This window comes from Salvelinus alpinus, chromosome 33 (genome assembly GCF_045679555.1).
Source record: "Salvelinus alpinus chromosome 33, SLU_Salpinus.1, whole genome shotgun sequence".
Classification (NCBI taxonomy): Eukaryota; Metazoa; Chordata; class Actinopteri; order Salmoniformes; family Salmonidae; genus Salvelinus; species Salvelinus alpinus.
In genome coordinates, this window is record NC_092118.1 from 16,479,085 (window position 1) to 16,506,294 (window position 27,210).

Below are 27,210 nucleotides of genomic sequence, written 5' to 3' on the forward strand. Positions count from 1 at the left end.
TATTTTACAATAGTTATATTTTGTTTGTTTTTAGTCTCATCCTTCAGTGTGGAGTATTGTTTGTACCATTGAAATGTTTGTCAGGACAGGTTCCCTCTCCTTCTCTCTTCTACAGTACCACTTAGAGAGAATGATTGTGTCCACCCCTATAATGTTTTTTGATCACGGCTCTATTCAGCTCTCAAAACCAACTGAGGCGCTCTCTTTCACAGTTGTTGTAAAATGCCTTCAAATCCCTGCTGGGTGTGTTCACCTGAGAGTTTTACTCTGCATGAACAATGGGGGGAGTTTGAATAGCTGGCTGATTGCCAAACAGACCACAACACTAAACCACACCATACCCAGGGGGTTTTAAAAGGGGCCTTTCAACCACATCCACAGACAGTTTGAGGCACCACTCAGGTTGTCAAGTACACATCAAAGAGGCAGCATTGCTAGTAAATGAATCTCATCACCATCAAACCCATTTGTCTTTATGTCTTCATGTGAACTGGGAACTGGGGCTGATATGAGGGGCTAGCCAACACAGAGGCAGATTCTATTTGTTTGTGTGTGTGTATATGTGTGTGTGTGCGCGAGGCGTGCTGATCGGCGCTGGGTAGGCAGGCTCTGCCAAAGGCCAGCTCTGCCTCGGTGCTGGAACACTACAGTGGTAACCCCACAGAAATGTCATCTGGCACCCCCGAATAACCTGTCGACCACATCTCACCACCTGACTGACTTTTTGACTTTTTCGTAATGGCGACTACATTTCAATTTACGTCATATTTTTAAAACTACATCACCATTTGAGCTTTTCGAATAATATGTCTTCTTAAATTGCTGGTAGCTGAAGAGCAATCCACAGCGCCATAGGAAATACAGTACTTCCTGTTTAACTTGCAAGGTCTTTGATGTTGTTGACTCCGTTGCTTCCCTCAGCACAGCGACATTGCTCGTTGCTCTGTCATAGTTGGTCCTGGAGACGTCTGATGCCCTCTGACCTGCTGAGTGAAGGAAGGCTTCATGTTCTCACCTGTCATAGTGAACAGAAGACAAATGCCTCCGCAAGGCAGCTCCCTGTAGCACTGTCACAGTCAACAGAACAGCTCAGCCCCTAGTCTCCTCTAATCACAGCTGATATTCTAACATCCAGGCCCACACACACCCTGACATTAAGGGTTAAATGAACCCCCTGGCTGTGGAGATGTCAGGTGCTTTATTTTCTGTGTGTGCGTGTGCCTGTGTGCTTACATGACTTGCTACTGTAACATGTGTTTAGGGGTAGTATCTCAAGTCTTGATTGGTGCCCCGTAGTCAACTATGACACTTTGTTGCATGGCACAAAGGACTTCCCATCCTATCAAATCAGCATCTCAAATTTGAAACAGCTATCTGTTAAACCACACAACATTAACTAACCAATAATAGACGTTTACAGAATAAAAACATTGATCAAAGATTGCATTCCAAGACGTAATCGCCGAGAGGGCTCAGTGAACTACAGCGTTTTACAGCTTACAGACAGGCGGTGGTTGATGGTTGTGGTGGTTGTGTGTGTGTGTGTGTGTGGGGGGGGGGCGATAACATTGTCATAGATAATGATATTCTAAGTGGTGTGCAGATATCCATCATATCAATGGGAGGAGGCTGCAATCAGTGCCCAGGCATCTCTCCTGTCTGTCCTCCTATCCCCAACTCTCCCTGTCTAGACAGCTGGGCTGTACTCATTGTCATATTTCATTGGGATAAAAATAAGACGCTGGCCGAATATCCTCCTCATCGGAGTTGTCTCCTATAGACAAACCCAGTGACTTGAATTAAATTAGTCAACATGTTATTGAATCAAACTCAAACGAATGCACTAATGACTAATTTGCGAGAGTGGCTCCCATGCCAGATGTCTTCAACATCACCATCCCCCCGCTTGCTGCTTTTAGCAGGGATGCAGAGGTATTTGGGGCATTGATGGGGCAATAGTTTAAAAGCCAGAATTGTCAACGGCCTTATGTGGAAATAGTATAAAAGCCAAAGCATCAAGCCCCAGATTTGGATTTTTTATCTCAGTCAGCACTTAGCTGCACTTAATTTCGCAGAAAGAGAGAAAGAACATCCTTAAATACTTTTCCGACTTAGAGTTAACAAGAATAACATTAGTGGGCGGCGGTGGATCATTTTCAACATGGCAAACAATTCCACAGTGCTTTGAACTTGGTGTCAGGAGCTTTGGAGCACTACCATCTGTGTCTGTTTAGTGCATGGAGGCAGGGAGTCCATCTTCCTATTAATATTGGCATCTGGGATTGTTAAGATGGATGGCTTTTCTGCCCAACTGGCTGTGTGCAGGATGGAGGGGGGGAATGATCCGATATGCCACAGAAAGAAATCCCAAGGTGCTTTGATAAGAGTGAGCCACGTGGTCGCCAGGCAGGCACGCCGCGAGGGAGGGAGGGAGGGAGGGAGAGAGAGAGAGGGAGGGAGAGAGAGGGAGGGAGGGAGAGAGAGGGAGAGAGAGAGAGAGAAAGAGAGAGAGAGATTCCACCCAATAAATCAGCACACACAAAATATGTAAATAATGCAAATCAGCCAATCAGTCCTCCACTTGGTGACCCGTACCTTGGCCAAGGACTGCTCTTTCACAGATAAGAAAGAAGAAAAGGTTTAATGGGGTATTATTGAGTGCACAATGAGGCTTGCCAGCAAGAGTGACAGGTCCTCAAGACTGTCTGTGAATGTGCCTTGTGTGATATTAATACCCGCAGCAGGGCCCCTTAGAAGACTTCTACATTAAAATGTGTAATCCGGCACACACCCATCGATGCTTCTCGGTAGGAAGCTGTATGAAAGCATTCTCTGGCTTCCTCAAAAGCCCTCCAGGCCAAGGCTTGTATAGACAGCTGATGAAAGAGTGCCCCATGTCGTCTCTCTCTCTCTCTCTCTCTCTCTGTCGCCCCCATTTCTTTATCTACACAACTCCCTTGTCTACCATTACAGTGTGGATGAGGGTCTGGCATTTTGTCAGGGCATTTTACTGTGTAGCCCATGTTGTCCTTTTATACTGAAATCCAGCCCAATGTTGAACTAAAATCAGAAAAGGGGGGTGGGTGGCAATGTGAAAGTGGCATCAGTGAAACAATAGGATTTTTCTTAGATTTGGTGGTCGACACATGATGCCAGACATTCATCATCATTAGCAGCCTGGACGGCAAACACCAGATGCCACAGCATAGCATTACATTGACTGTGTCTCACTCACAGACATATGCATCTATTCTCTTTCTCTCTCGCTCTCTCTCTCTCTCTCTCTCTCACCTGGACCACACTCTTCTCTCCCTCCATCTGTCTGAGATGACTATGCAGCTGTGACTGTGACTTCCTGTGTGTCCCAGATAGCTTCCTGACACGATCAGGTCTCTCCCTATTGATCAAATGGATGTCTTGTCTGGGCATGTCTGTGTTTCTGGACTGGGTTCTGTTTTTTTCCACTGTAACGTCTCAGACAATTTAGCTTTCTTTAAATCTAAAAGAAACAAAGCACCAATGATCCTTCCACATTTACGATTTGTTGAGAAGACAACGATGATGCACATGTGAATATGCAGTGTGCATTAGATGGAATGTTTTTCTTATTCATCTTGACCACAACACAGACACATAACAGTTCGATATGTCATTAGTTCTGTTGAAGACATTCCCTAGCTATTAACCGTAGTAATGTAAGGGACACTGAAGGTCACCTAGGTGATAAAAGCCTTGGTTTCAAACAGAGTAGAGCTCGTCCATAGCTCTCTCCATTGAGTGCACTGATGAGGTTAGGTGTTAGAGTAACGTGGCTGCCAATGTCAGAACCCCTGCCCTTAAGATGCCTTTCTGGATTGTCTGGGTGCCCTCGTCATTCATGGCTCTGTTGTTTAGCCGGATAGTCATGCAGCCAGGCTTATTGTATGTCCCTATCAATTAAAACAAAGAGGCCAGCCATCCATCATCCCTTTAATGTGTTGTACTCTACAATGCAGCGTGTGTGTGTGTGTGTGTGTGTGTGTGTGTGTGTGTGTGTGTGTGTGTGTGTGTGTGTGTGTGTGTGTGTGTGTGTGTGTGTGTGTGTGTGTGTGTGTGTGCGTGTGCGTGTGTGCGTCTGTGTGTGGCTAAGCTGCATGTTATGACATGCCAGCAGCCCCAAATTACTTTAGAAGCAAATGACAGTGAGTGCATGGTGCACAGTGTCCAGCCCCTCCCCTGTACATCTCTAATGAACACTTGGCAATTAGGCAGGGTCTGATTGGTGAAGGACAGGGGTTAGCAACAGAGCAATTTGTTTTTTTGTCCCCCAAAGTATATCGAACAGGTTGTTTTTCCATTTAGTGGGAATGGGAATATTTTTGGGGTAATTGAGTTAAGGCTGAGAGAAGATATAGGCTAGGAAGATATATAGCTAGGAATCACCACCCCCCCAACTGAAATGCACTATTTAAAGCCACTGCTCTCTTTCTCTGTCTCATTTGCCAGTACTATCTGGAGATTTGCATTGCATTATTCTGAACAAGTCAGGAGAGCTTTATTCTCCATTCAGTACAGAAGTTCAAAAGTATTTTAAGGGCACATCCCACTCGGCACAGACGTCAATTCAACGTCTATTCCACGTTGGTTCAACGTCATTTCGTTGAAATGACGTGAAAACAACGTTGATTCAACCAGTGTGTGCCCAGCGGGATGGAACTTCAACAGTTACAGGGATTTGACAGTAGAGTTTTCTTTGTACAGCACTAGTAGTCATGGACAGGTATTAGCATCTCACCTATGTAGCTTCCCTATTCAAATAGAGCAATATATATAGAATAAGCGACCTTCTTAGCTCTATCAGTTTGACACTTCACGTTGACTAGCTCCATGACTATTGTAATGTTAGTGACATAAGATGCTCAGATGGGAAGTGTGAACGGATAATTAATTCATTGTTTTGCTGTTTGACTGTGATCCTGTGGGCTTGAACAATGTATGTTTTATATCATCCATTTTTAATGGGCAGGAAATGTCTACATTTAAATGCATTACGAATGCATCCACTGTATCAGAGAGCTCACACTCCCCTCTTGGAAAAACAATTTTACAAATTAAAAAAATCTCAATCTCATGTGTGAGATTGGATTGGGTAGTTTATGATTTATTAATTTGACACACAAGGGGATTTTGACAACTCTTTAATGTTATGGAATGCCATTTAGTTCCAGCTGGAGAATCAACATCACAATATATTGCCTCGTATCAGCTACCATAACCATTATTGTGTTTGGAAAGAGAGTGGGCTCTTTAAAAACCAATATCTCCTCCTTGTGTTTGGAGTGGAGCACAGCTGTGGAGAGGAGAGAGGGAGAGGAGGTGAAGAAGAAGCGAGTGGTTTGGTAGATTAAGTGAGAAGGACGCAGCCGGGGGAATGACTCGGCTCAGATGATGTACAGTTGATGTCGGAAGTTTACATACACTTAGGTTGGAGTCATTAAAACTCGTTTTTCAACCACTCCACACATTTCTTGTTAAAACAAACTATAGTTTTGGCAAGTCGGTTAGGACATCTACTTTGTGCATGACACAAGTAATTTTTCCAACAATTGTTTACAGACAGATTATTTCACTTACAATTCACTGTATCACAATTCCAGTGGGTCAGAAGTTTACATACACTAAGTTGACTGTGCCTTTAAAAAGCTTGGAAAATTCCAGAAAATTATGTCATGGCTTTAGAAGCTTCTGATAGGCTGATTGACATCATTTGAGTCAATTGGAAGTGTACCTGTGGATGTATTTCAAGGCCTACCTTCAAGCTCAGTACCTCTTTGCTTGACATCATGGGAAAATCAAAAGAAATCAGCCAAAACCTCAGAAAAAAAATTGTAAACCTCCACAAGTCTGGTTCATCCTTTGGAGCAATTTCCAAATGCCTGAAGGTACCACGTTCATCTGTACAAAAAATAGTACGCAAGTATAAACACCATGGGACCACGCAGCCGTCATACCGCTCAGGAAGGAGATGCGTTCTGTCTCCTAGAGATGAACGTACTTTGGTGGGAAAAGTGCAAATCAATCCCAGAACAACAGCAAAGAACCTTGTGAAGATGCTGGAGGAAACCGGTACAAAAGTATCTATATCCACAGTAAAACGAGTCCTATATCAACATAACCTGAAAGGCCGCTCAGCAAGGAAGAAGCCAGTGCTCCAAAACCGCCATTAAAAAGCCAGACTACAGTTTGCAACTGCACATGGGGACAAAGATCGTACTTTTTGGAGAAATGTCCTCTGGTCTGATGAAACAAAAAAATTGAACTGTTTGGCCATAATGACCATCATTATGTTTGAAGGAAAAAGGGGGAGGCTTGCAAGCCGAAGAACACCATCCCAACCGTGAAGCACGGGGGTGGCAGCATGATGTTGTGGGGGTGCTTTGCTGCAGGAGGGACTGGTGCACTTCACAAAATAGATGGCATCATGAGGAGGGAAAATTGTGTGGATATATTGAAGCAACATCTCAAGACATCAGTCAGGAAGTTAAAGCTTGGGTGCAAATGGGTCTTCCAAATGGAGCATGACCCCAAGCACATTTCCAAAGTTGTGACAAAATGGGACAACAAAGTCAAGGTATCGGAGTGGCCATCACAAAGCCCTGACTTCAATCCTATAGAACATTTGTGGGCAGAACTGAAAAAGCGTGTGTTACAGTTACACCAGCTCTGTCAGGAGGAATGGGCCAAAATTCACCCAACTTATTGTGGGAAGCTTGTGGAAAGCTACCCGAAACGTTTGACCCAAGTCAAACAATTTAAAGGCAGTACTACCAGATACTAATTGAGTGTATGTAAACTTCTGACCCACTGGGAATGTGATGAAATAAATAAAAGCCGAAATAAATCATGCTCTCAACTATTATTCTGACATTTCACATTCTTAAAATAAAGTGTTGATCCTAACTGACCTAAGACAGGGAATTTTTACTCTGATTAAATGTCAGGAATTCTGAAAAACTGAGTTTAAATATTTGGCTAAGATGTATGTAAACTTCAGACTTCAACTGTTAATACGCCCCGGACTAAACACTTTGATCAAGAGCCCAGAGCTTTAGCTGTATGTCTCTGCCATACACTCACTCTGGAGCCTGGCGGCCTGACGCTTCCCTCTTACCCCAGCAGGAACTACTTGGGGACATTTTTGTCTCTCCCCTTTCTGGCTGGCCCCTCTGACGGAGGTGATCTGATGTGATGGCCCAGCGTCCACACTGTCCCAGAGAGGCCCGTCACACAGCCTGTCTCAGTACTAGTCCCTGGTCCCTGTCTGTTGTTTCCACACAGCCACTCCGATAGAAACAACAAAGCGTCAGATCAACAAGCACTGGGCTTTAGGAGGCAACCGGAGACATCTAACCTGGGTCAGGAGGAATGGTGGAGATCGACTGTCTGTGTGTGGCTGGCTTCTCTTCTCCCCTCTTCCCAACGTTCGCCAGCAAAGACGAGAGAGATGGAATATCTCTGTCTCAGCCTTAAGCTTTTAAATGGCGCTGAGTGGCTTGTAATAAGGAGAACAGCAGTTAACAGTGCACACCGCGGCCCTCAATGGAATTAAGTGGCTTTAAATTGTTGAGGCCATTAAAATCCACACCAGCGTAGAGTAGGCGTCCTGTAGCTGCTTATGAGTCTATTTATCATTAGGATTAACAAAGCTCGCCCGTGCTGCACACACTCAGTCCGCAGGGACACATACACACACCTGCCCATCCCTCCATCCACTTTGTGTTAGTGTGCTTACCTAAGTAGTTGATTAGAAGGATTCAATAAAGCCTCCTCATAGGCCAAGCCATGCTCACATGACCATCCTGACCATTCTCTACAGACCACCCATGTCAACGTCTGTAAAAAGCACAAGTGTTACATCAACGATGATGTTCGTTATGTTGCTGTACGTTGAGGCAAGGGCCCTGCATGTGTGATGGAGAACACTGTTGCATATAGGAAATCCACTGCTTGGCCTTCACCTTGACTATAAAAAGTATCGACCAAAGGGTTAGGGAACAAAGTAAACAGGCAACACCCCTGGAGAAAAGGGTCTTTGTAATCCAGGGCTTTGTCTGCCATCCAGCCTACACATGTCTTTGTGCTCTAACACAATTCCTCTCCTCCTCCTGTTCTGCTCTCCATCCAGGGGCGCTGCTCTGTGGCTGACCATGTGCCCCTCAGCGTGTATGTGTGAGGGGTTGCGCTAAACAGAAGACACATTTTTGTTTCTCACAAAATGGACAATAATGTATTGTATTGTATTCTGCTCTCTAGATCCTCCATATGACCTATGTCCTAACACAGTCCTTTCCTCTTCCTGTCCTGCTCTTTAGATCTTCCATATGACCTATGACCTGGCCAGTGCCATGGTGCGTATCGTCAACCTGATTGGTATGATGCTGCTGCTGTGCCACTGGGACGGATGTCTGCAGTTCCTGGTTCCCATGCTGCAGGACTTCCCCCAGGACTGCTGGGTGTCCAAAAACAAAATGGTGGTAAGTAGTGCTTTGCTGTGCTCCAATACTAGGTGAGCATCCAAAATGACACCCTAATATCTAGGAAGTGTACTACTGGGCTCTGGTCGAAAGTACACTGTGTGGAAAAGGGTGCCACTACAGACGGAGCCCAAGTCTGTCTAAATCAGATTAGTCCCTCCCTGTTATCTCATCTCTCTGTCTCTGTAATTACTGTGCTAAGCCTGTAGCATCATGGGAAATGGCTGCCTTGCATATCTGTCCGTTTTCCCACCTAAATCAAATGTTTTTTTTAACTTTCTCCTTTATTCGCCCACATTTATTCAATTTGCTGCATTTTCTTCAGTTATTTGGAGCTCTCTCCACCAGCTCTGTATGGTTTGGTTTTCTATATTCTGAAAGTGAGAGCTAGGCGGTGAGCTTGGCCTCGTATGAAATAATGACTTTCAGAGGACAGAAAGCTCTTATCCAATATTGGTCAAGTATTGACAATTTTCCAGCGAGCACTCATGCTGTTCTTTAATTTCATCACATTGTTAGCTGCGCTGCTGCTGCACGTCTCGGGGAGAGAGGGGGAGAGAGGGAGAGGGGGAGAGGGAGAGGGGGAGAGGGAGAGGGAGAGAGAGAGAGAGAGGGAGAGAGAGAGAGAGAGAGAGAGGTAGAGAGAGGGGGAGAGGGAGAGAGAGGGGGGGAGAGGGGGAGAGGGAGAGAGAGACAGAGAGACAGAGAGACAGAGACGCTGGAAAGAAAGCCCTATGTCTCGTAATGACCGCCCTCTCCTCTGTAATTAGGTTTTCTTTGTGGTTATATAACCGGACTCTGCGACACCTGAGGTGTGACCCTGAATCAACCGCGGCACACGGACGCACAGTATAACCTGCCATGTTCCGAACGAACAGGGCCTTTTGACAGAGAGAGAGAGATGATTTATGATGAGGATTTGTTGTAGAGCTCACGGCAGACAGGCAAACAGCTCCCATCCCTCAAAGAGGATTAATCTGGGATCTGTGAATAAAAAACAATCACATCAAATTCTAATTAGGTAATTAAAGACAGACAGGCCAGTAGTCAGTCAGTGGAAACAGTAGCCTAGCGAACACCTTTGGCATGGCAAGCTGTCTACTGTCAGGGAGGGATCGCTTTGACTTAAACCCCTGCTCTGCATTACACAACACCACGATGAAAAACTGAAGTACTGCCTTAGCTGGGTCTTTTCTGCTCGGAGCAGAAAAGTTTGGGCCTGATAAGAATTAGAGGGTAGTGGTGCTGTGGCTCTTGTCTTTCCTTACAGTAGCTGGCCCATTATCTTATTGGGTCATCCGTTTTATACCTTTTTAGGAGGCACTAATAACTTTCCTATCTCTCAGGTTTTACCCCTGTGGAAATTTGAAAGCAATTTGGACATGTCACCTCAGGAAAGAGCAGATATTGATTCTGCTTGGACCACCACGGGATCTAAAAGAAAAAAACGGCAATTTATCCACAAACGAGAAACGAGAAAAGAAAAATCACATTTTTCTAAATAGCTGACCTACTTTTTGCCTTGCAGGCCTCTTGTGTCTCGGGCTCCATCCATTCAGTCACCCTCATGGTTGTGTTTAGTTTCTGCTCTGAGCAGAAAAGGCCCAGCTAAGGCAGTTCTCCCCTGAATACTTACATATAGAAGAGTGTATTACTACAGTATGTTGGTGTAGCCAAGTGTTGATGTTCCTATTGAGGCATGATGAAGAGGACATCTGTGGCTATCCTCTTACATGATGATGAGGATGATTATTATGATGAGGGTGAGGACGATGATGATGATGATGATGATAATGATGTTGATGATGATGATGATGATCACTGTGAGGATGATGATGAGAATGAGGATGATGATGATGATGATAATGAAGTTGATGATGATGATGACTAGGAGGATGATGGCGATAATGTCATTGATAATGATGATGACTAGGAGGATGATGGCGATAATGACATTGATAATGATGTGATAATGACATTGATGATGATAACTAGGAGGATGATGGCGATAATAACATTGATAATTATAATGATGATGATAATGATGATGATGATGAAATGACATTGACGATGATGATGATAATGATAAGAAGGACTCTGGTGGTCTTAGTGCTTTCTGACCTTTTCCCTCCAGACATCTGGCAGAGTGAGAACAGTACCCCCATATCACCATATCCCTCTCTTCCCTCTGCCACCTTTTCTCGTCCTCTCTCCCCCCATCCAGAACGACACATGGGGCCAGCAGTACTCCTACGCCCTGTTCAAAGCCATGAGCCACATGCTGTGTATCGGGTACGGCATGTACCCACCTGTGGGCATGACGGACGTGTGGCTCACCATCCTCAGCATGATCGTGGGCGCCACCTGCTATGCCATGTTCGTGGGTCACGCCACTGCACTCATCCAGTCTCTGGACTCCTCCCGTCGGCAGTACCAGGAGAAGGTAAGTAACGTTGATCAGAATGGATGGGAATATAACTGGGTAACTGGATAAGCAGCAGGAGATCAACATGTAAGGAGAACAGTATATCTGTACCCGGAGGAGAGTTAGGAATCTTCACAATGCAAATTAAACCAACCGGACTTCATTTGGACACCCAAAGCATTGAAAATATTAGACTTGTTTAGATGTGTATTAGCCAGTCAGTACAGTACAGTTAAGCTCAGTTTTAGACCTAAATGAGGGCAGATTGATGCAGGTTTCCGCCTCCCTTCAACCCCTGTGAGCTGCAGTGCTCAGGGCTGCATGAGATCCAGAGTCCCAGGCTCCCCTGTGTGGGGATGGGAAGGCCCTGGTAGCTGCCCCCCTCCAGCGTGCCCCAGCCTCTCTATGGGCCCAGTGTGGGTGATAATTAACCTTGTTGCCAGGCGGACACATTGCCCACCATCTGTGGAGAGGGACAGAGGAGGAGACCCCCTGGAGAGAGTGGCTGGGGCTGTAGAGACCCCCACATACTGTACATCTCCCCTCAGAGAGAGAGGGAGTGCTGGTGAGAAATAGAGAGAGAGAGAGACTGAGAGAGATGGGTGAGGGAGTTGTTCAGGTCAGAATCAGCAGAGCCAACCAGTGTCTCTGGATACCCACTGTATGTGTGTGTGAGCGAGAGTCTGCTTACTGTAATGTGAGCACTGAGACATTGTATATTTGTTTGGGTGTTTGAAAAATCAAGAGGCTGTCCTTCATATCAGGAGGGTGTGCTATGGATGTGGACTGGCTGGCTGCATGACTATTGCTATTGATGCAGAATGCCTGTTGAACTAGAGGGGAGCAGACAGCCATCCCAGCTCAGCGCTCAGTCTAGTCCTGCTTTAGAGGTGCTCCGCTTGCTGCCAATAACATTAGGCTTATTAACAGCTGTCCCGCCTGGCCCACCTGGGACTGCTCACCACAGATCAGCATGTGGAGCAGGGACCATTCTCAGCCACCATGCCACCCTGCTGCCACCTTCCCATTGGGCCACAGCCTCCTGCCCCATCCCACGTCTCTCTGAATCCTCTCCCCATTCTCCCCACTCTCGGTCTGCCTGGAGGAACATTAGCACTATAAATTGCAATACATTTTTAAGAGTGTGTGTTTTCCCATTTATCTTTCTGTGTGTTCCAGTAATTAAGCACAGCCTGTCTGGATGCTGCCTCCCTGTCGCTCCCTGTTTCTCCCTGTCGCTCCCTGTTGCTCCCTGTTTCTCCCTGTCGCTCCCTGTTTCTCCCTGTCGCTCCCTGTTTCTCCCTGTCGCTCCCTGTTTCTCCCTGTCGCTCCCTGTATCTCCCTGTCGCTCCCTGTTTCTCCTTGTTTCTCCCTGTCGCTCCCTGTTTCTCACTGTCGCTCCCTGTTTCTCCCTGTCGCTCCCTGTTTCTCCCTGTCGCTCCCTGTATCTCCCTGTCGCTCCCTGTCGCTCCCTGTCGCTTCCTGTTTCTCCCTGTCGCTCCCTGTTTCTCCCTGTCGCTCACTGTTTCTCCCTGTCGCTCCCTGTTTCTCCCTGTCGCTCACTGTTTCTCCCTGTCGCTCACTGTTTCTCCCTGTCGCTCACTGTTTATCCCTGTCGTTCCCTGTTTCTCCCTGTCGCTCACTGTTTCTCCCTGTCGCTCCCTGTTTCTCCCTGTCGCTCCCTGTTTCTCTCTGTCGCTCCCAGTTTCTCCATGTCGCTCACTGTCTCAATGGTGTAGTCTGACACTAGCTCAACACCAGACAGTTCCATTACAACCTTTCAGACACATGGCGTAGTCAGACACTGTAGCCAGTAGTTAGAGGCTGTAGCTAGACACCAGGCAGGTCCACTACATGGTGTAGTTAGAGGCTGTAGCTAGACACCAGGCAGGTCCACTACATGGTGTAGTTAGAGGCTGTAGCTAGACACCAGGCAGGTCCACTACAACCTTTCAGACTCATGGCATAGTTGGACACTGTAGCCAGTTGTTAGAGGCTATACAGTAGCTAGACACCAGACAGTTCCACTACATGGCGTAGTTAGAGGCTGTAGCTAGACACCAGACAGTTCCACTAAATGGTGTAGTTAGAGGCTGTAGCTAGACACCAGACAGTTCCACTAAATGGTGTAGTTAGAGGCTGTAGCTAGACACCAGACAGTTCCACTACATGGTGTAGTTAGAGGCTGTAGCTAGACACCTGACAGTTCCACTACATGGTGTAGTTAGAGGCTGTAGCTAGACACCAGGCAGGTCCACTACAACCTTTCAGACTCATGGCATAGTTGGACACTGTAGCCAGTTGTTAGAGGCTATACACTAGCTCAACACCAGACAGTTCCATTACAACCTTTCAGACACATGGCGTAGTCAGACACTGTAGCCAGTAGTTAGAGGCTGTAGCTAGACACCAGGCAGGTCCACTACATGGTGTAGTTAGAGGCTGTAGCTAGACACCAGGCAGGTCCACTACATGGTGTAGTTAGAGGCTGTAGCTAGACACCAGGCAGGTCCACTACAACCTTTCAGACTCATGGCATAGTTGGACACTGTAGCCAGTTGTTAGAGGCTATACAGTAGCTAGACACCAGACAGTTCCACTACATGGCGTAGTTAGAGGCTGTAGCTAGACACCAGACAGTTCCACTACATGGTGTAGTTAGAGGCTGTAGCTAGACACCAGACAGTTCCACTACATGGTGTAGTTAGAGGCTGTAGCTAGACACCAGACAGGTCCACTACATGGTGTAGTTAGAGGATGTAGCTAGACACCAGACAGTTCCACTACATGGTGTAGTTAGAGGCTGTAGCTAGACACCAGACAGTTCCACTACATGGTGTAGATAGAGACTGTAGCTAGACACCTGACAGTTCCACTACATGGTGTAGTTAGAGGCTGTAGCTAGACACCAGACAGTTCCACTACATGGTGTAGTTAGAGGCTATAGCTAGACACCTGACAGTTCCACTACATGGTGTAGTTAGAGGCTGTAGCTAGACACCAGACAGTCCCACTACATGGTGTAGTTAGAGGCTGTAGCTAGACACCAGACAGGTCCACCATTAGTGGCCACTGTACTGCTGTGCTGAAGGTCAAGTGTTAGATGAAGTGGCCAGGACATTTTGGCTGGTCTCTCTAGCTAGCATGCTAGAAGGACAGACAGACAATGTGATTGGCCTTTTAGGTCAATGTATGTTAGTGTTGTGTAACAAAGGGATCCAGGCCTGTAGAATCCACTCTGCTTTCTAGTAGTAGGTTAGTGCCATAATCCAGACAAGAAGCTCCATACAGCACAATCCCCTGCAGCTTTGGGAGGACAGGTGGCCATGTTCAGCCAGGGGTCCAGTTGTTGCCCATCTGATCTGTGTCATGGAAGAGCACAGCTGTTTCTGTTCTGTCTCCAGGGCCTCCAGCCTAGAGAGAAACCAGCTGACACTGCAACAGCAGCCAATGGACAAACCTGCCCAGTCATCACACTGGCCCTGTCCTACCAGAGGCTTGGATTGGAGAACGGGGTGTGGTTCTACGTTGTCACATTAGCAGTGAGGGTAGGGCATGTAGCTCTGCAGGGTGAGGCTCTCGCTTTGGGATTAGCCTGCAGATTTGAAGTGAGCAGGACAGAAAGGTGCAGGATAGAAGGGCATCATTGCTACAGTAAGCGTGTGGACAGTTAATCTGTTGGTCTGTGGGCCTATGTTCTGACAGAACTCTGCTTAATGTGTCGAACTGCTCTGTTCTGCTGTTGGCGTGGACCAACAGGCACGATCACCCCAAGGGGACAGTGTTCAGGCTTCCTTCCCATTTACACAGAGAGGAGAGGACACAGGAGACTGGAGTCCTCAGCTCAATGAGTGAAACCAGGACAGAGGAGAGGGAATCAGAGCCAAACGACACAACACGCCACATTTATCTGCTCAGTTAGCTGTCTCCCTTCCTCCCTCTGGCTCTGACCAGATTCACAGGCTCCTACAGTCATTAGAGCATAGGGGGGAGGGAGGGGCTACAGGTAGCTACAGAGAGGGAACTTCTACAGACAGGGATGTATGGACATTGGGCAAGATGAGAGCTGCAGGAGTGGTATGGTGACAGTCTTTTGGTGACATACTGGTAACAGTTTAACTTGACCAAGAAACACAGTCTGGGTATATCCCCTCTGGGCAGAGAGAGGGAAGAGAGAGAGAGAGAGGGAAGAGAGAGAGAGAGAGGGAAGAGAGAGAGAGGGAAGAGAGAGAGAGGGGGATAGAGAGAGAGAGGGGGGGAGAGAGAGAGAGAGAGAGAGGGTGGAGAGAGAGAGAGAGGGGGGGGAGAGAGGGAGAGGGAGAGAGAGAGAGAGAGAGAGAGAGAGAGAGAGAGAGAGAGGGAGAGAGAGAGAGAGGGGGGGGAGGGAGAGAGAGTGAGAGAGAGAGGCGAATCTGTCAATAGTTCAGAAGTATGTTGCAGAAGGAAGATGGGAGGGACGTTTGCAATGCTCCACAAAGACGGCAATAAAATGATCATCAGAAAGCCTGGGTATAATCTGCTGTGAATAGAGAGTTCTATTACAATGTGCCTCCATGTGATAAACGGCAGGCTGTCAGAAGCTAGCAAGCAAGCTTAAAAGGAAGCAGGAACTGTGGTAACTGGTACAAAGCGGAGAGCCTGAGTTATCATACTCTCAAATGCTGTGGCTTGAACTGTGACACGGGAGCCAGATAGGAGATATACTTTTGATTTATTTCAGGAGCAAGGTTTTTTTCCATATTAGCCAACAACAATCTGACTCTTCTTCGCTCAGTTCAGACGGAATCAGCGGGAAACAAAGTCAACGGGGAAACTGCTTTCTGCTGATTTTATCATTCAAGTATTTCTTTTTTTCTCTTTTTTTTGTAACATCCCAACATTTTGAGAATTGCCTGGAGGGGTGCATGTCCCAGGTGGTGTCATACTCTGTGCCTCTCCCTGTCCCTCTCTCCCCCCTCAATCCCACAAAGGGAATATGTGCATGAGATTGTTCCTCAGCTCACCCCTTCCCTCCCTCCAAACCCCCAGTATTACCGTGCTCCATGCATGTGTCTCTGCTAGCCTACAATATCTTAAGGTGTGAGTTGGAAAGGGTCTCCAGATTTCCCCATGGATTCCGGCATCACAGCTAAGGCATGTTGAGACCCATTTCACACAAAGGGAATTCCATCTCTCCAGATTGAGGGCACAGGCAGCAGCACATCTTTATGGGACTGTGCATATGCCTGTTTCCCTCCCCGACTGCATGTCTGTAACCTCATGTAACCTCATGTAACAGTGGAAGTGAGAGAAACCAGGGGGGGGAAATATTCTCATTTTCCTACCAAGATATCAGCAAAACGAGACCTTTCTAAACCCTTGATATGTTTGGTGTTAGCATGTAGTTATTTCCATTATCATGACGGATATTTAGTCAATTCCACAACCTAGTCCTATGGCATCAGGACAGTGAGAATCTTGACCCCCCAAACCGTTTACTATTCCCAGACCATCACGATCACACCATTCTCAGTATACAGCATAGTACGCACTCTCCCTCTCTCCCCAGTCACTTATTTTCTCTCAACTACAGTGTAAATGACAAAATGGTGGCCGGCAGTCAACATGGTAAGTCCCTGACAGTACATCTATCTGCATTGCGGTTTGGCAGGCAGGCCATAGCCCAGGCAGGCCAGAGCCCAGGCAGGCCAGAGCCCAGTGTGTCTCTTCACTGGTTAATCCCTCACTAAACTGGGAAGAGGAGGAGGGGGGTGGGGGATTCTACTGATGTGAACCATGCCACATCACATCTGGGGGGGGGTCTACTGTAGTGTCCTGGCGGTAATGGACACAACACCAGCATTCTGGGTTTCCACTGCTGCTTTGTGTCTGTGTTTGTTTGTTTGTATCCTATCGGTTCTTGGCGGTGTTGGGTAATGATTGTAAGAGCAGCCAGGGAACCAGAAGGGGCTTGTGTTGTTGGGAGGCTAAGTAGTGCGTTGTGACATGCTAGCAGCCCCAAATGGCTTTAGAAGCAAATGACAGTGAGTGCATGGTGCACAGTGTCCAGCCCCTCCCCTGTACATCTCTAATGAACACTTGGCAATTAGGCAGGGTCTAATTGGTGAAGGACTAATGTAAGAAGGACCTGAAGCTGATTAATCCTGGGTGCTACTGAGGCTCCAGAGACCCTCTGTTCTCTTCTCCCCATCTTCAATCCCCCCATCAGAACTATTCAATGAAATAGTCATGGTTCCTCCTTGGGTACTGTGCATTCACTGGAGCTGTGCTTTGTACATTAACCCATTTGTTCCCAAATACACCCATTTCCTAGCCCTAAATGCCCTATTTATTACTCATAAACCCTAGTTCCTCTGCCATTACACCTCATCCCTGTTACTTGCCTATCTCAGCCCTGTTACCCACTTTCTATCACTTTTCAGGAGAAGACTCAGATGCAGACAGTGTCGAAGTAACAAAGGTTTATTACTAGAACAGGGGTCAGACAAAACGACAGGTCAAGGGCAGGCAGAGGTCAGTAATCCAGATCAGAGTCCATAAAGTACAGAACGGCAGGCAGTCTTGGGGTCAGGGCAGGCAGAGGTCAATAATCCAGAGTGGTGTGACAAGGTACAGAACCTGTACAGAACCGGGTGGAGACAAGCACAAAGACATGTGAAACAGATCAGGGTGTGACACTTTCTTTAGGCCTGTATTCCCCAAGTCACCAACAGTAACCTATATTCAGCTATTCGCAGCACATTCTAACCCTGGTATTTGTATATCTAAGTCCTGTGCCCTCTGACCTGTATAGGCTAATCATGTCAAAGATAAACTCATAGTAAAGGGGTTTAACACATGTGCCCCAGCCCCATTAACGTTTTTCATACCACAAACGTTTTGCCAGAAAGAATGTGAATGGGCAATAGGCAATAGACCAACCACACCCATACCTGTATGAGCCTTCTGTATCCTGACACCGCATTACTCATATAAACCAGGTAAAACCATGGGCATACTCATATAAAACCAGTCAACCCCAGTGCATCAGCATTCATACAAACTAGGTCTACACATGTACTTCAGTCCCAATATTCTTAAAGACCAGGTATACACCTGCACATCTAACTCAAAATATATTTTTCCCCCAAACAGGTCTACTGCTGTACTTCACCTCCAATTTACATACCTACAATGTCTGCACCTGTGCTGGAACCCAATTACCGTAGTCAGCTAAGCCAGGTGTGCCGAAGCCTGAATGTGTCAAAGCCTAAATACTCAAACTGTAAACCAGGACTACCCCTGCACCTCAGCTCCAGTATGCCTATAAACCAGGTCTACACCTTTGAGTGCCAATACTAATATAAACCAGATCTACACCTGAATATCTCAGCCCAAATACCCATACGAACCAGGTTTACACCTGTGGCTATGTCCCAATAATCTGATCAACCAGGTCTACCATTGTGCAAGAGACACTTAACACATTTATTGACAGAAAATATGTGTTTATTATACTTATTCCGTTTATGGGTCTGTACATGGCCAATGAAACAAAAAAATATGAAGTTGTACAGTCCAAATCATTGATTTAAACATATGTAAAGACTAATGGATAATGGTAAAATGATCTGTAAGATCATTTTGATCAAATATATCCATAACCCAACTCAACTTCAATCTACTGAAAAAATAAATAATCTGGTATGATTAAATGTATACGGTGCATTTGGAAAGTATTAAGACCCCTCGACTTTTTCCACATTTTGTTACTTTCCAGTCTTATTCTAAAATGGATAAAAAAAATAAAAAATCTCATCAATCTACACACAATACCCCATAATTGACAGTGACTAAGGTGGGTTATCTAGGTGATTAATGATCTATGTTGGCCTGGTATGGTTCCCAATCAGAGACAGCTGTTTATCGTTGTCTCTGATTGGGGATCATATTTAGGCAGTCATTTCTCCCATTGTGATTTGTGGGATCTTGTCTAGGTATAGTTGCCTGCACTACTTTGAGCTTCACGTTTCTTTTTTTTCGCTTTATTGTTTTTTCCTTTGAGTTTCTCTTCCAAAATAAAAGGATGGAAACATACCACGCTGCATCTTGGTCCACTCCTTATAACGATCGTGACAATAATGACAAAGCGAAAACAGGTTTTAAGAAATTGTTGCAAATGTATTAAAATAAAAAAACAGAAATACCTTATTTACATAAGTATTCAGACCCTTTGCTATGAGACTTGAATTTGAGCTCAGGTGAATCCTGTTTCCATTGATCAAACTTGAGATGTTTCTACAACTTGATTGGAGTCCACCTGTGGTAAATCCATTTGATTGGACATGATTTGGAATGGCACACCTGTCTATATACAGTAAGGTCCCACAGTTGATAGTGAATGTCAGAGCAAAAACCAAGTCATGAGGTCGAAGGAATTGTCTGTAGAGCTCCGAGACAGGATTATGTTGAGGCACAGATCTGGGGAAGGGTACCAAAAAATGTCTGCAGCATTGAAGGTCCCCAAGAACACAGTGGCCTCCCTCATTCTTAAATGGAAGAAGTTTGGAACCACTAAGACTCTTCCAAGAGCTGGCAAACATTTCTAAAAAACATTTTTGCTTTGTCATTATGGGGTATTGTGTGTGGATTGATAAGCAAAAAATATAATTTAGTCAATTTTAGAATCAGGCTGTAACGTAACAAAAAGTGGGCAAAGTAAAGGGGTTTGAATACTTTCCGAATGCACTGTTTAAAAGGTAGAACCACTGTATTTTCCCATTGGTCACAAATATGACCTCTAAGGTATTGTATAAATACCACAAGCATCATGGACTCTGTCACGACTTCCACCGAAGTTGTTCCCTCTCCTTGTTCGGGCGGTGTTCGGCGGTCGACGTCACTGGCTTTCTAGCCGCCACCGATCCATGTTTCATTTTTCCTTTTGTTTTGTCTGTTTACACACCTGGTTCCCATCTCATAATTATGTTCCTTATTTAACCTTCTGGTTTCCCTTTCTGTTTTGTGCGTGATTGTCTTTCGTGTATTCCGGTGTGTTGTATTTTGAGTCCTGTTTTGTCCTTGTTTGGAACGGGATTTTGTTACGTTTTGGATTGAGTAAATCAGTGATTGTTACTCTTACCTGTGTCCTGCGCCTGACTCCTTCGCTATCTTTTAGATAGACTCTGACAGACTCAATGTATTAAATGTTGTTTTTTTTCTCTCACTATTGTGACTGATGGGATTAAATGGGTTGGGAATTGTAGTTTTGGTAATCCAAAAAAAGACTGTAAAATCACCAGGAATTAAGCTCAAATGAGTTTAATTTAGGAAATCCGTTCCCATGTGTTCCAATGTGTTCCCATGTGTTCCCATGTGTTCCCATGTGTTCAAAAAGAGATGTGATCGTGTGTCAATGTAATCAAGGAAGGAAATTATTGTTATTTTCAAACACAATCTCTTTTTGGGCTCAATTTGAAGTGTTCAAATGATTATAATGATGTTCCGGCCCCCCGACCATCCGCTCCGACAACAATCGGCCGGCGGCTGGATCTAGTTTCCTACCCCCTGGTGTAGGAGAAAGGGAATAAGGTTGAGAGCTCATACAATTTTATTTAACCTTTATTTTGACAGGGTGTCATGCTGAGACCAAGGTCTCTTTCTCAGGTGAGCCCTGCATACATATCAAAAACATCAATACACATCAAAATACAATATACTTAAGCAAGAAAGCATGAGGGGGTGTGGTATATGGCCAATATACCACAGCTAAGGGCTGTTCTTAAGCATGACGCAACGCGGAGTGCCTGGATACAGCCCTTAGCTGTGGTATATTGGCTATATACCACAAACCCCAGAGGTGCCTTATTGCTATTATAAACTGGTTACCAACATAATTAGAGCAGTAAAAATAAACGTTTTGTCATACCCATGGTATACGGTCTGATATACCATGGCTGTCAGCCAATCAGCATTCTGGGTTCGAACCACCCAGTTTATAAACATCAATAATACACATCAAAAACATTAATATACAGTACACTATACACATCAATAATACACATCAATAATAAACATCAAAATTCACATCAATACACTAAAAGCAAAACCAAATCATATAAAACAAACACAATCTTCAGTAAAAAGGTCCTCAATCAGCCTTTTGAATTGCCCTAGAGGCACCAATTCATACAGCTTTAGAGAGCCTTGGAGATTATTCCACAAGTCAGGTGCAAAAAAAATTAATTCAGATTTACCTAACTCAGTGTAGATCGAAGGGATCTCCCCGAGGCCGGGTCTGATATCTCGTACGTCTATAAATTAACAATGAAGTAAGGTACGGTGGAAATTTATGCAGGGGGGCTTTTTTAAACCAAGAGTGCAATGCATTCATCTACGAGATTTCAAAGAGGGCCAGCCTACTTTCTAATACAGAATGCAGTGATGTGTACTGAACCTATCATCCGTAATAAAAAGTTGTGCGCTATGATAAACTGCGTCCAATGTCTTCAAAACATTGGCAGCTGCATTCATGTAGACAATATCCCCAAAGTCTATAACCGGTATGCATGTCGACTGAATGATTTGTTTTCTGCTATTTAATGAAAGACAATCAAGCCAAGGACATACTGCACTCATAGAATAAAGGTTTCCAAAAGGGGTTTTAAGCTGTCCCCATAGGAGAACCCTTTTTGGTTCAATGTATAACCCTTTTTGGTTCCAGGTTGAAGCCTTTTGGGTTTCATGTAGAACTCTCTGTGGAAAGGGTTCCATTTAGAACTCTCTGTGGAAAGGGTTCTACATAGAACCCAAAAGGGTTCTTCAAAGGGATCTCCTATGGGGTCAGCCAAAGAATCCTTTTAGGTTCTAGATAGCACCTTTTTTTCTTTGAGTATAGCTGTGGACAAGTTGAGCGACTTTTTGTGTCTTGAAGTAGGAGCTATTGTCATTAGCCTGGGCCTGGCTGGTGGCGTTAATCTGAAGGGGGCTCCTCTCCTCAGAGAAACTTCTTACTGCTGAGTTAAGGCTCTTAATTTGGCCCCGAGGTACCCCTTCAAAATGCTAGCTGCTTGATCATATATTTTCACAACTTGTAAAAAATACAATTAGGAAACGAATATAATATATAATATATTGAATACTGAATAGTGCATTGGGGAAATGTATTTATTATTATAATTTTATGATATCCAACTAGTAGTTCCAGTCTTGTCCCATCACTGCAACTCCCGTACGGACTCGGGAGAGGCGAAGGTCCAGAGCCACGCGTCCTCCGAAACACGACCCGCCAAGCCGCACTGCTTCTTGACACACTGCTCACTTAACCCGGAAGCCAGCTGCACCAATGTATTGGAGGAAACACTGTACAGCTGGCGACCTGAAGTCAGCGTGCATGCGCCCGGGCGCCACAAGGAGTCGCTAGAGCGCGATGGGACAAGGACATCCCAGCCGGCCAAACCCTCCCCTAACCCGGATGATGCTGGGTTAATTGTGCGCCGCCTCATGGGTCTCCCGAGCTCGAACCCGGATCTGTAGTGACACCACTAGCACTGCGATGCAGTACCTTAGACCGCTGCTCCACTCGGGATGCTGCATTGGGGAAATTTGAATATTGTTTAACACTCTTGTAATTCTTTGTCATAGCTATGTAAATGGTTAGAATTCCCAAACGTCCCTGAGCCCCCCGTCCCTGGTTATGAAAATAGCCAATTACAAGAGTGAAGCTACCCTATCACAGGCATGCTGAGAATATGAGTTACACCACTGTAGAGGACACAGATAACACACATCTGTAGAGTCCAGAAACACTCACATGTCTAGGAGTCACCCCGCCAGCATCACTTATCCTCCTTCACAGGTTGTCTCACAGTCACTGGCTGCTGGATTAACTTCTGTTTCTGCTGCCATTGACTCCTCTGCTCTCACAGCCCTGAATTCAATTACATCTAGGCTACCTCCACAAGACAACGGCACCAAAGTCCTGAATTGAAATGTCATGGCGCACGTAGAGCTCTCCTTTCGCACAGAACATTCAGATCGACATCAAAAGTGTAGCCAGTGTTATATGCTCCTTTATTGTCTGTTGCCTTGTAGAGAGCTCTGAACAGGGGTGTCAGGGTGCAGATGTTCAAGGCTTCAATGAACACTGTGTCTACCTTACTCATATGGAAGGCACGGATGGAGAGAGGGAGTCAGACACGGATGGAGAAGAGGGGGAGACAGAAATGTTTAGAAATTACAATTAAGTGGCTGACATCTCTTTTGGGAAATGAATAATGCATGTTTTATTTGGTAAAGATTTGCATCCAGGAGGAGAGAGGTACAGGAGGCTACTGGGGAGAGATATCGACAGAGACATACTCTTTAAAAAAAAAAAAAGGGTTCCGCGGCTGTCCCCATGGGAGAACCCTTTTTGGTTCTAGATAGCACCTAAGAGTGCAGAGAGACAGAGACATAGAGAGAGCGTGATAGGAGGAAGAAAGTGAAACAGCGAGAGCACAGTATGGCCATATGGAGAGAGAGAGATGGTAGAGAGTGGGGAGAGAGAGATGAGAGAGTGAGGGAGGGATTGTGCAGTAAAACAGCATCAAGGGCTCTAAATCCCTTTCTCTCATGGGAAGCGAGTGTTGGATTGAATTGACTGACACATACGGACAGCATACGGTTAGAAAGTGGATGCCCTGGAGACCTGATTAGCTTCTCAGTACTGACAATGATTTGATTTGTCTAAGTAGCAGAAGAAGAGGAGCAAGGTTTCTTCTGTTAGTGAACTGATGGCTATGAGGATATAACATCATTTCCTGTCATGCTGGGCGTTATCAGCCACATCACTTCCTCAAGAGAGCTCCATCCCCTAGTTGCGTGTGCCCTAGTCCACTATGTGTCCTCCCCTGGGCTCCAGAGAGAGAGAGAGAGACAGGTGGCTGTGGCTATGCGGTCGCTACGCTCTTAGCAAAAAGGGTTACAAAAGGGTTCTTTGGCTGTCCCCATAGGAGTACCCTTCCCAAAACTGTTCTACCTGGAACCAAAAAGAGTTCTTCAAAGGGTTCTCCAATGGCGACAGCCGAAGAACCCTTTTAGGTTCTAGATAGCACCTTTTTTTCTAAGAATGTATTTGCTAGTGATTCACAACACAAACAGGGAATTATCTTCAAAGACACAGTTTATTTTCACTTGGCTAAGGCCCTTTCATGCTGAGGGGAATCAAATTGTATTCCATTACAAAGCCAAGGATAAATTGATGAATTCCACAGTGACAGTGTTTTATGGGAATACAGGAGGTTAGAAGACAACTAGAAAACCTAAATCCTTGTCGTCATTGAAACGGAGCAAATGTCTGTGATAAATCTGATGCTTCCCAGTTCCCACAGAGAGATGTCAACAGGGCAGAGACAGATAGACAGACAGGTTACAGAGAAGAACAGACAGACAGGTTACAGAGAAAGACAGACAGGTTACAGAGACAGACAGACAGGTTGTAATCTTCAGTAGAGGATCACAAACAAGCATGGTTAGCTCACATTTTGGCTTCACAACCCAATGAGGCTGCAGTTTATGAGTACCACAGGAGTACTTTCTCATTGTGTTGGACAGGAGGACTTTCTCATTGTGTTGGACAGGATTGGACAGGAGGACTTTCTCATTGTGTTGGACAGGATTGGACAGGAGGACTTTCTCATTGTGTTGGACAGGATTGGACAGGAGGACTTTCTCATTGTGTTGGACAGGATTGGACAGGAGGACTTTCTCATTGTGTTGGATAGGATTGGACAGGAGGACTTTCTTATTGTGTTAAACAGGATTGGACAGGAGGACTTTCTCATTGTGTTGGACAGGATTGGACAGGAGGACTTTCTCATTGTGTTAAACAGGATTGGACAGGAGGACTTTCTCATTGTGTTGGACAGGAGGACTTTCTCATTGTGTTGGACAGGATTGGACAGGAGGACTTTCTCATTGTGTTGGACAGGATTGGACAGGGGGACTTTCTCATTGTGTTGGACAGGATTGGACAGGAGGACTTTCTCATTGTGTTGGACAGGATTGGACAGGAGGACTTTCTCATTGTGTTGGACAGGATTGGACAGGAGGACTTTCTCATTGTGTTGGACAGGATTGGACAGGAGGACTTTCTCATTGTGTTGGACAGGATTGGACAGGAGGACTTTCTCATTGTGTTGGATAGGATTGGACAGGAGGACTTTCTCATTGTGTTGGACAGGATTGGACAGGAGGACTTTCTCATTGTGTTGGATAGGATTGGACAGGAGGACTTTCTCATTGTGTTGGATAGGATTGGACAGGAGGACTTTCTCATTGTGTTGGACAGGATTGGACAGGAGGACTTTCTCATTGTGTTGGACAGGATTGGACAGGAGGACTTTCTCATTGTGTTGGACAGGATTGGACAGGAGGACTTTCTCATTGTGTTGGACAGGAGGACTTTCTCATTGTGTTGGACAGGATTGGACAGGAGGACTTTCTCATTGTGTTGGACAGGATTGGACAGGAGGACTTTCTCATTGTGTTGGACAGGATTGGACAGGAGGACTTTCTCATTGTGTTGGACAGGATTGGACAGGAGGACTTTCTCATTGTGTTGGACAGGATTGAACAGGAGGACTTTCTCATTGTGTTAAACAGGATTGGACAGGAGGACTTTCTCATTGTGTTGGACAGGATTGGACAGGAGGACTTTCTCATTGTGTTGGACAGGATTGGACAGGAGGACTTTCTCATTGTGTTGGACAGGATTGGACAGGAGGACTAGTTCTCTGAAGGAGAGGAGGAATGTGGCTCTTTTTCTAGAGTCATTCTGGTTCATCATCAGATCAGGAAATGTTCAAATTTATACCAAGAGATTTCATTTGAATAGACTTCCTGATAAGAGATAGATTCAATGCTTAGCTCATGGCAGAGCTTAGAATTCATCTCTCAGATGCCCCAGGAATGAATATCTTCATGTTTTTTCTGCCTCTCTTTCTTCTTTTGAAGTCCTATCATTTAGTTTTCCAGATTCACGTTTTTTCATCGATTTTTCACAGCACAGCATTATTAATGCTGCCATTGTATTTATGAATGATGCATTATAAGAATATAACCAGGATTAAAGGAAGATGATCCTCCAGTTCTGACCATGTCTTTTATCAGGTGCATTTAGTGTCTATATCTGAGTGTGGTTTGCTCTCAAACTCCACCTTTCACTTTCAGCTACATCGTCCTAATTCAGACGGTCGACCCTTGAACTCCTGTGTATGTTGTAGCGTCGTGTGTGTGGCTGCACACATCTGTGTGTGTACATGAGTATTAGTTTAGGTGTACATATTATGTGTGTGTGTGTGTGTGTGTGTGTGTGTGTGTGTGTGTGTGTGTGTGTGTGTGTGTGTGTGTGTGTGTGTGTGTGTGTGTGTGTGTGTGTGTGTGTGTGTGTGTGTGTGTGTGTGTGTGTGTGTGTGTGTGTGTGTGTGTGTGTGTGCATCCTTATATGTGCCTGCGTGTGTGTGCGTGTGCCTTTGAACGTGATCACGGGATGCAACACGTTAAAAAGCAACCGCGCTCCTGCTTCTCCGCCTGCTACCATTTTGGAGGTGAGTGGTCACGGTCGACCGCTCGGCATCGTCCGCATGCACAGGCTCACACTCGGGCTCCAGACTGTCCTTCATTCTGTGGAGGAGAGTAGGGCGAGGAGATGGAGGAGGAGAATTGGGATTCGGAAGGCAGGCTCAGGAGCCTCTGGCTAGATCCAGACGGACAGAGACTTGTCTACATCTGAGGATGAGGTGAAAGACAGAAGTAAAAGCTGAGCGGAGGTCAGAATTATAGACCTTCCTTATAAAGACGTCAGTCGGAAAGGAGAGTGTTGAAAAGGAGAGCAGAGAGGGGATTGAAAAGAGAGAGAGAGAGAGAGAGAGAGAGAGAGAGACAGACAGACAGACAGACAGACAGACAGACAGACAGACAGACAGACAGACAGACAGACAGACAGACAGACAGACAGACAGACAGACAGACAGACAGACAGACAGCTGTGCAGTTGTTGCTCTTCCATGAAGTGAGAGCGAGCATTATTTCATTAGCTGGCTCCCTCCCTTTTTCTGCCTTGACGTGTGTTTTTGTGTGTGCGTCAGCAATGACAGCAGTGAGCCTATTGTGCACTGTGTGCTCATGTTGAGTGACCCGCTCCCTCCGACTGGCCAGGCCCTGGTTGCCTCCTTAATGGCACCCTATTCCCTATTTAGTGCACTACTTTTGACCAGGACCAAGGCACTATAGGGAATAGGGTGCCATTTTGTA

General features: G+C 45.6%; 1 protein-coding gene across 1 annotated transcript in view; it reads left to right on the top strand.

Moving 5' to 3' along the window:
* LOC139563006 (potassium/sodium hyperpolarization-activated cyclic nucleotide-gated channel 3-like) overlaps positions 1–27,210 on the top strand; it is an 88,161-nt gene that overhangs the window by 38,920 nt on the left and 22,031 nt on the right. Inside the window, exons 3-4 of the mRNA XM_071381236.1 lie at positions 8,352–8,513; positions 10,738–10,956. Coding sequence (XP_071237337.1) covers positions 8,352–8,513; positions 10,738–10,956 — 381 coding nt within the window. The remainder of the gene's footprint in view (positions 1–8,351; positions 8,514–10,737; positions 10,957–27,210) is intronic.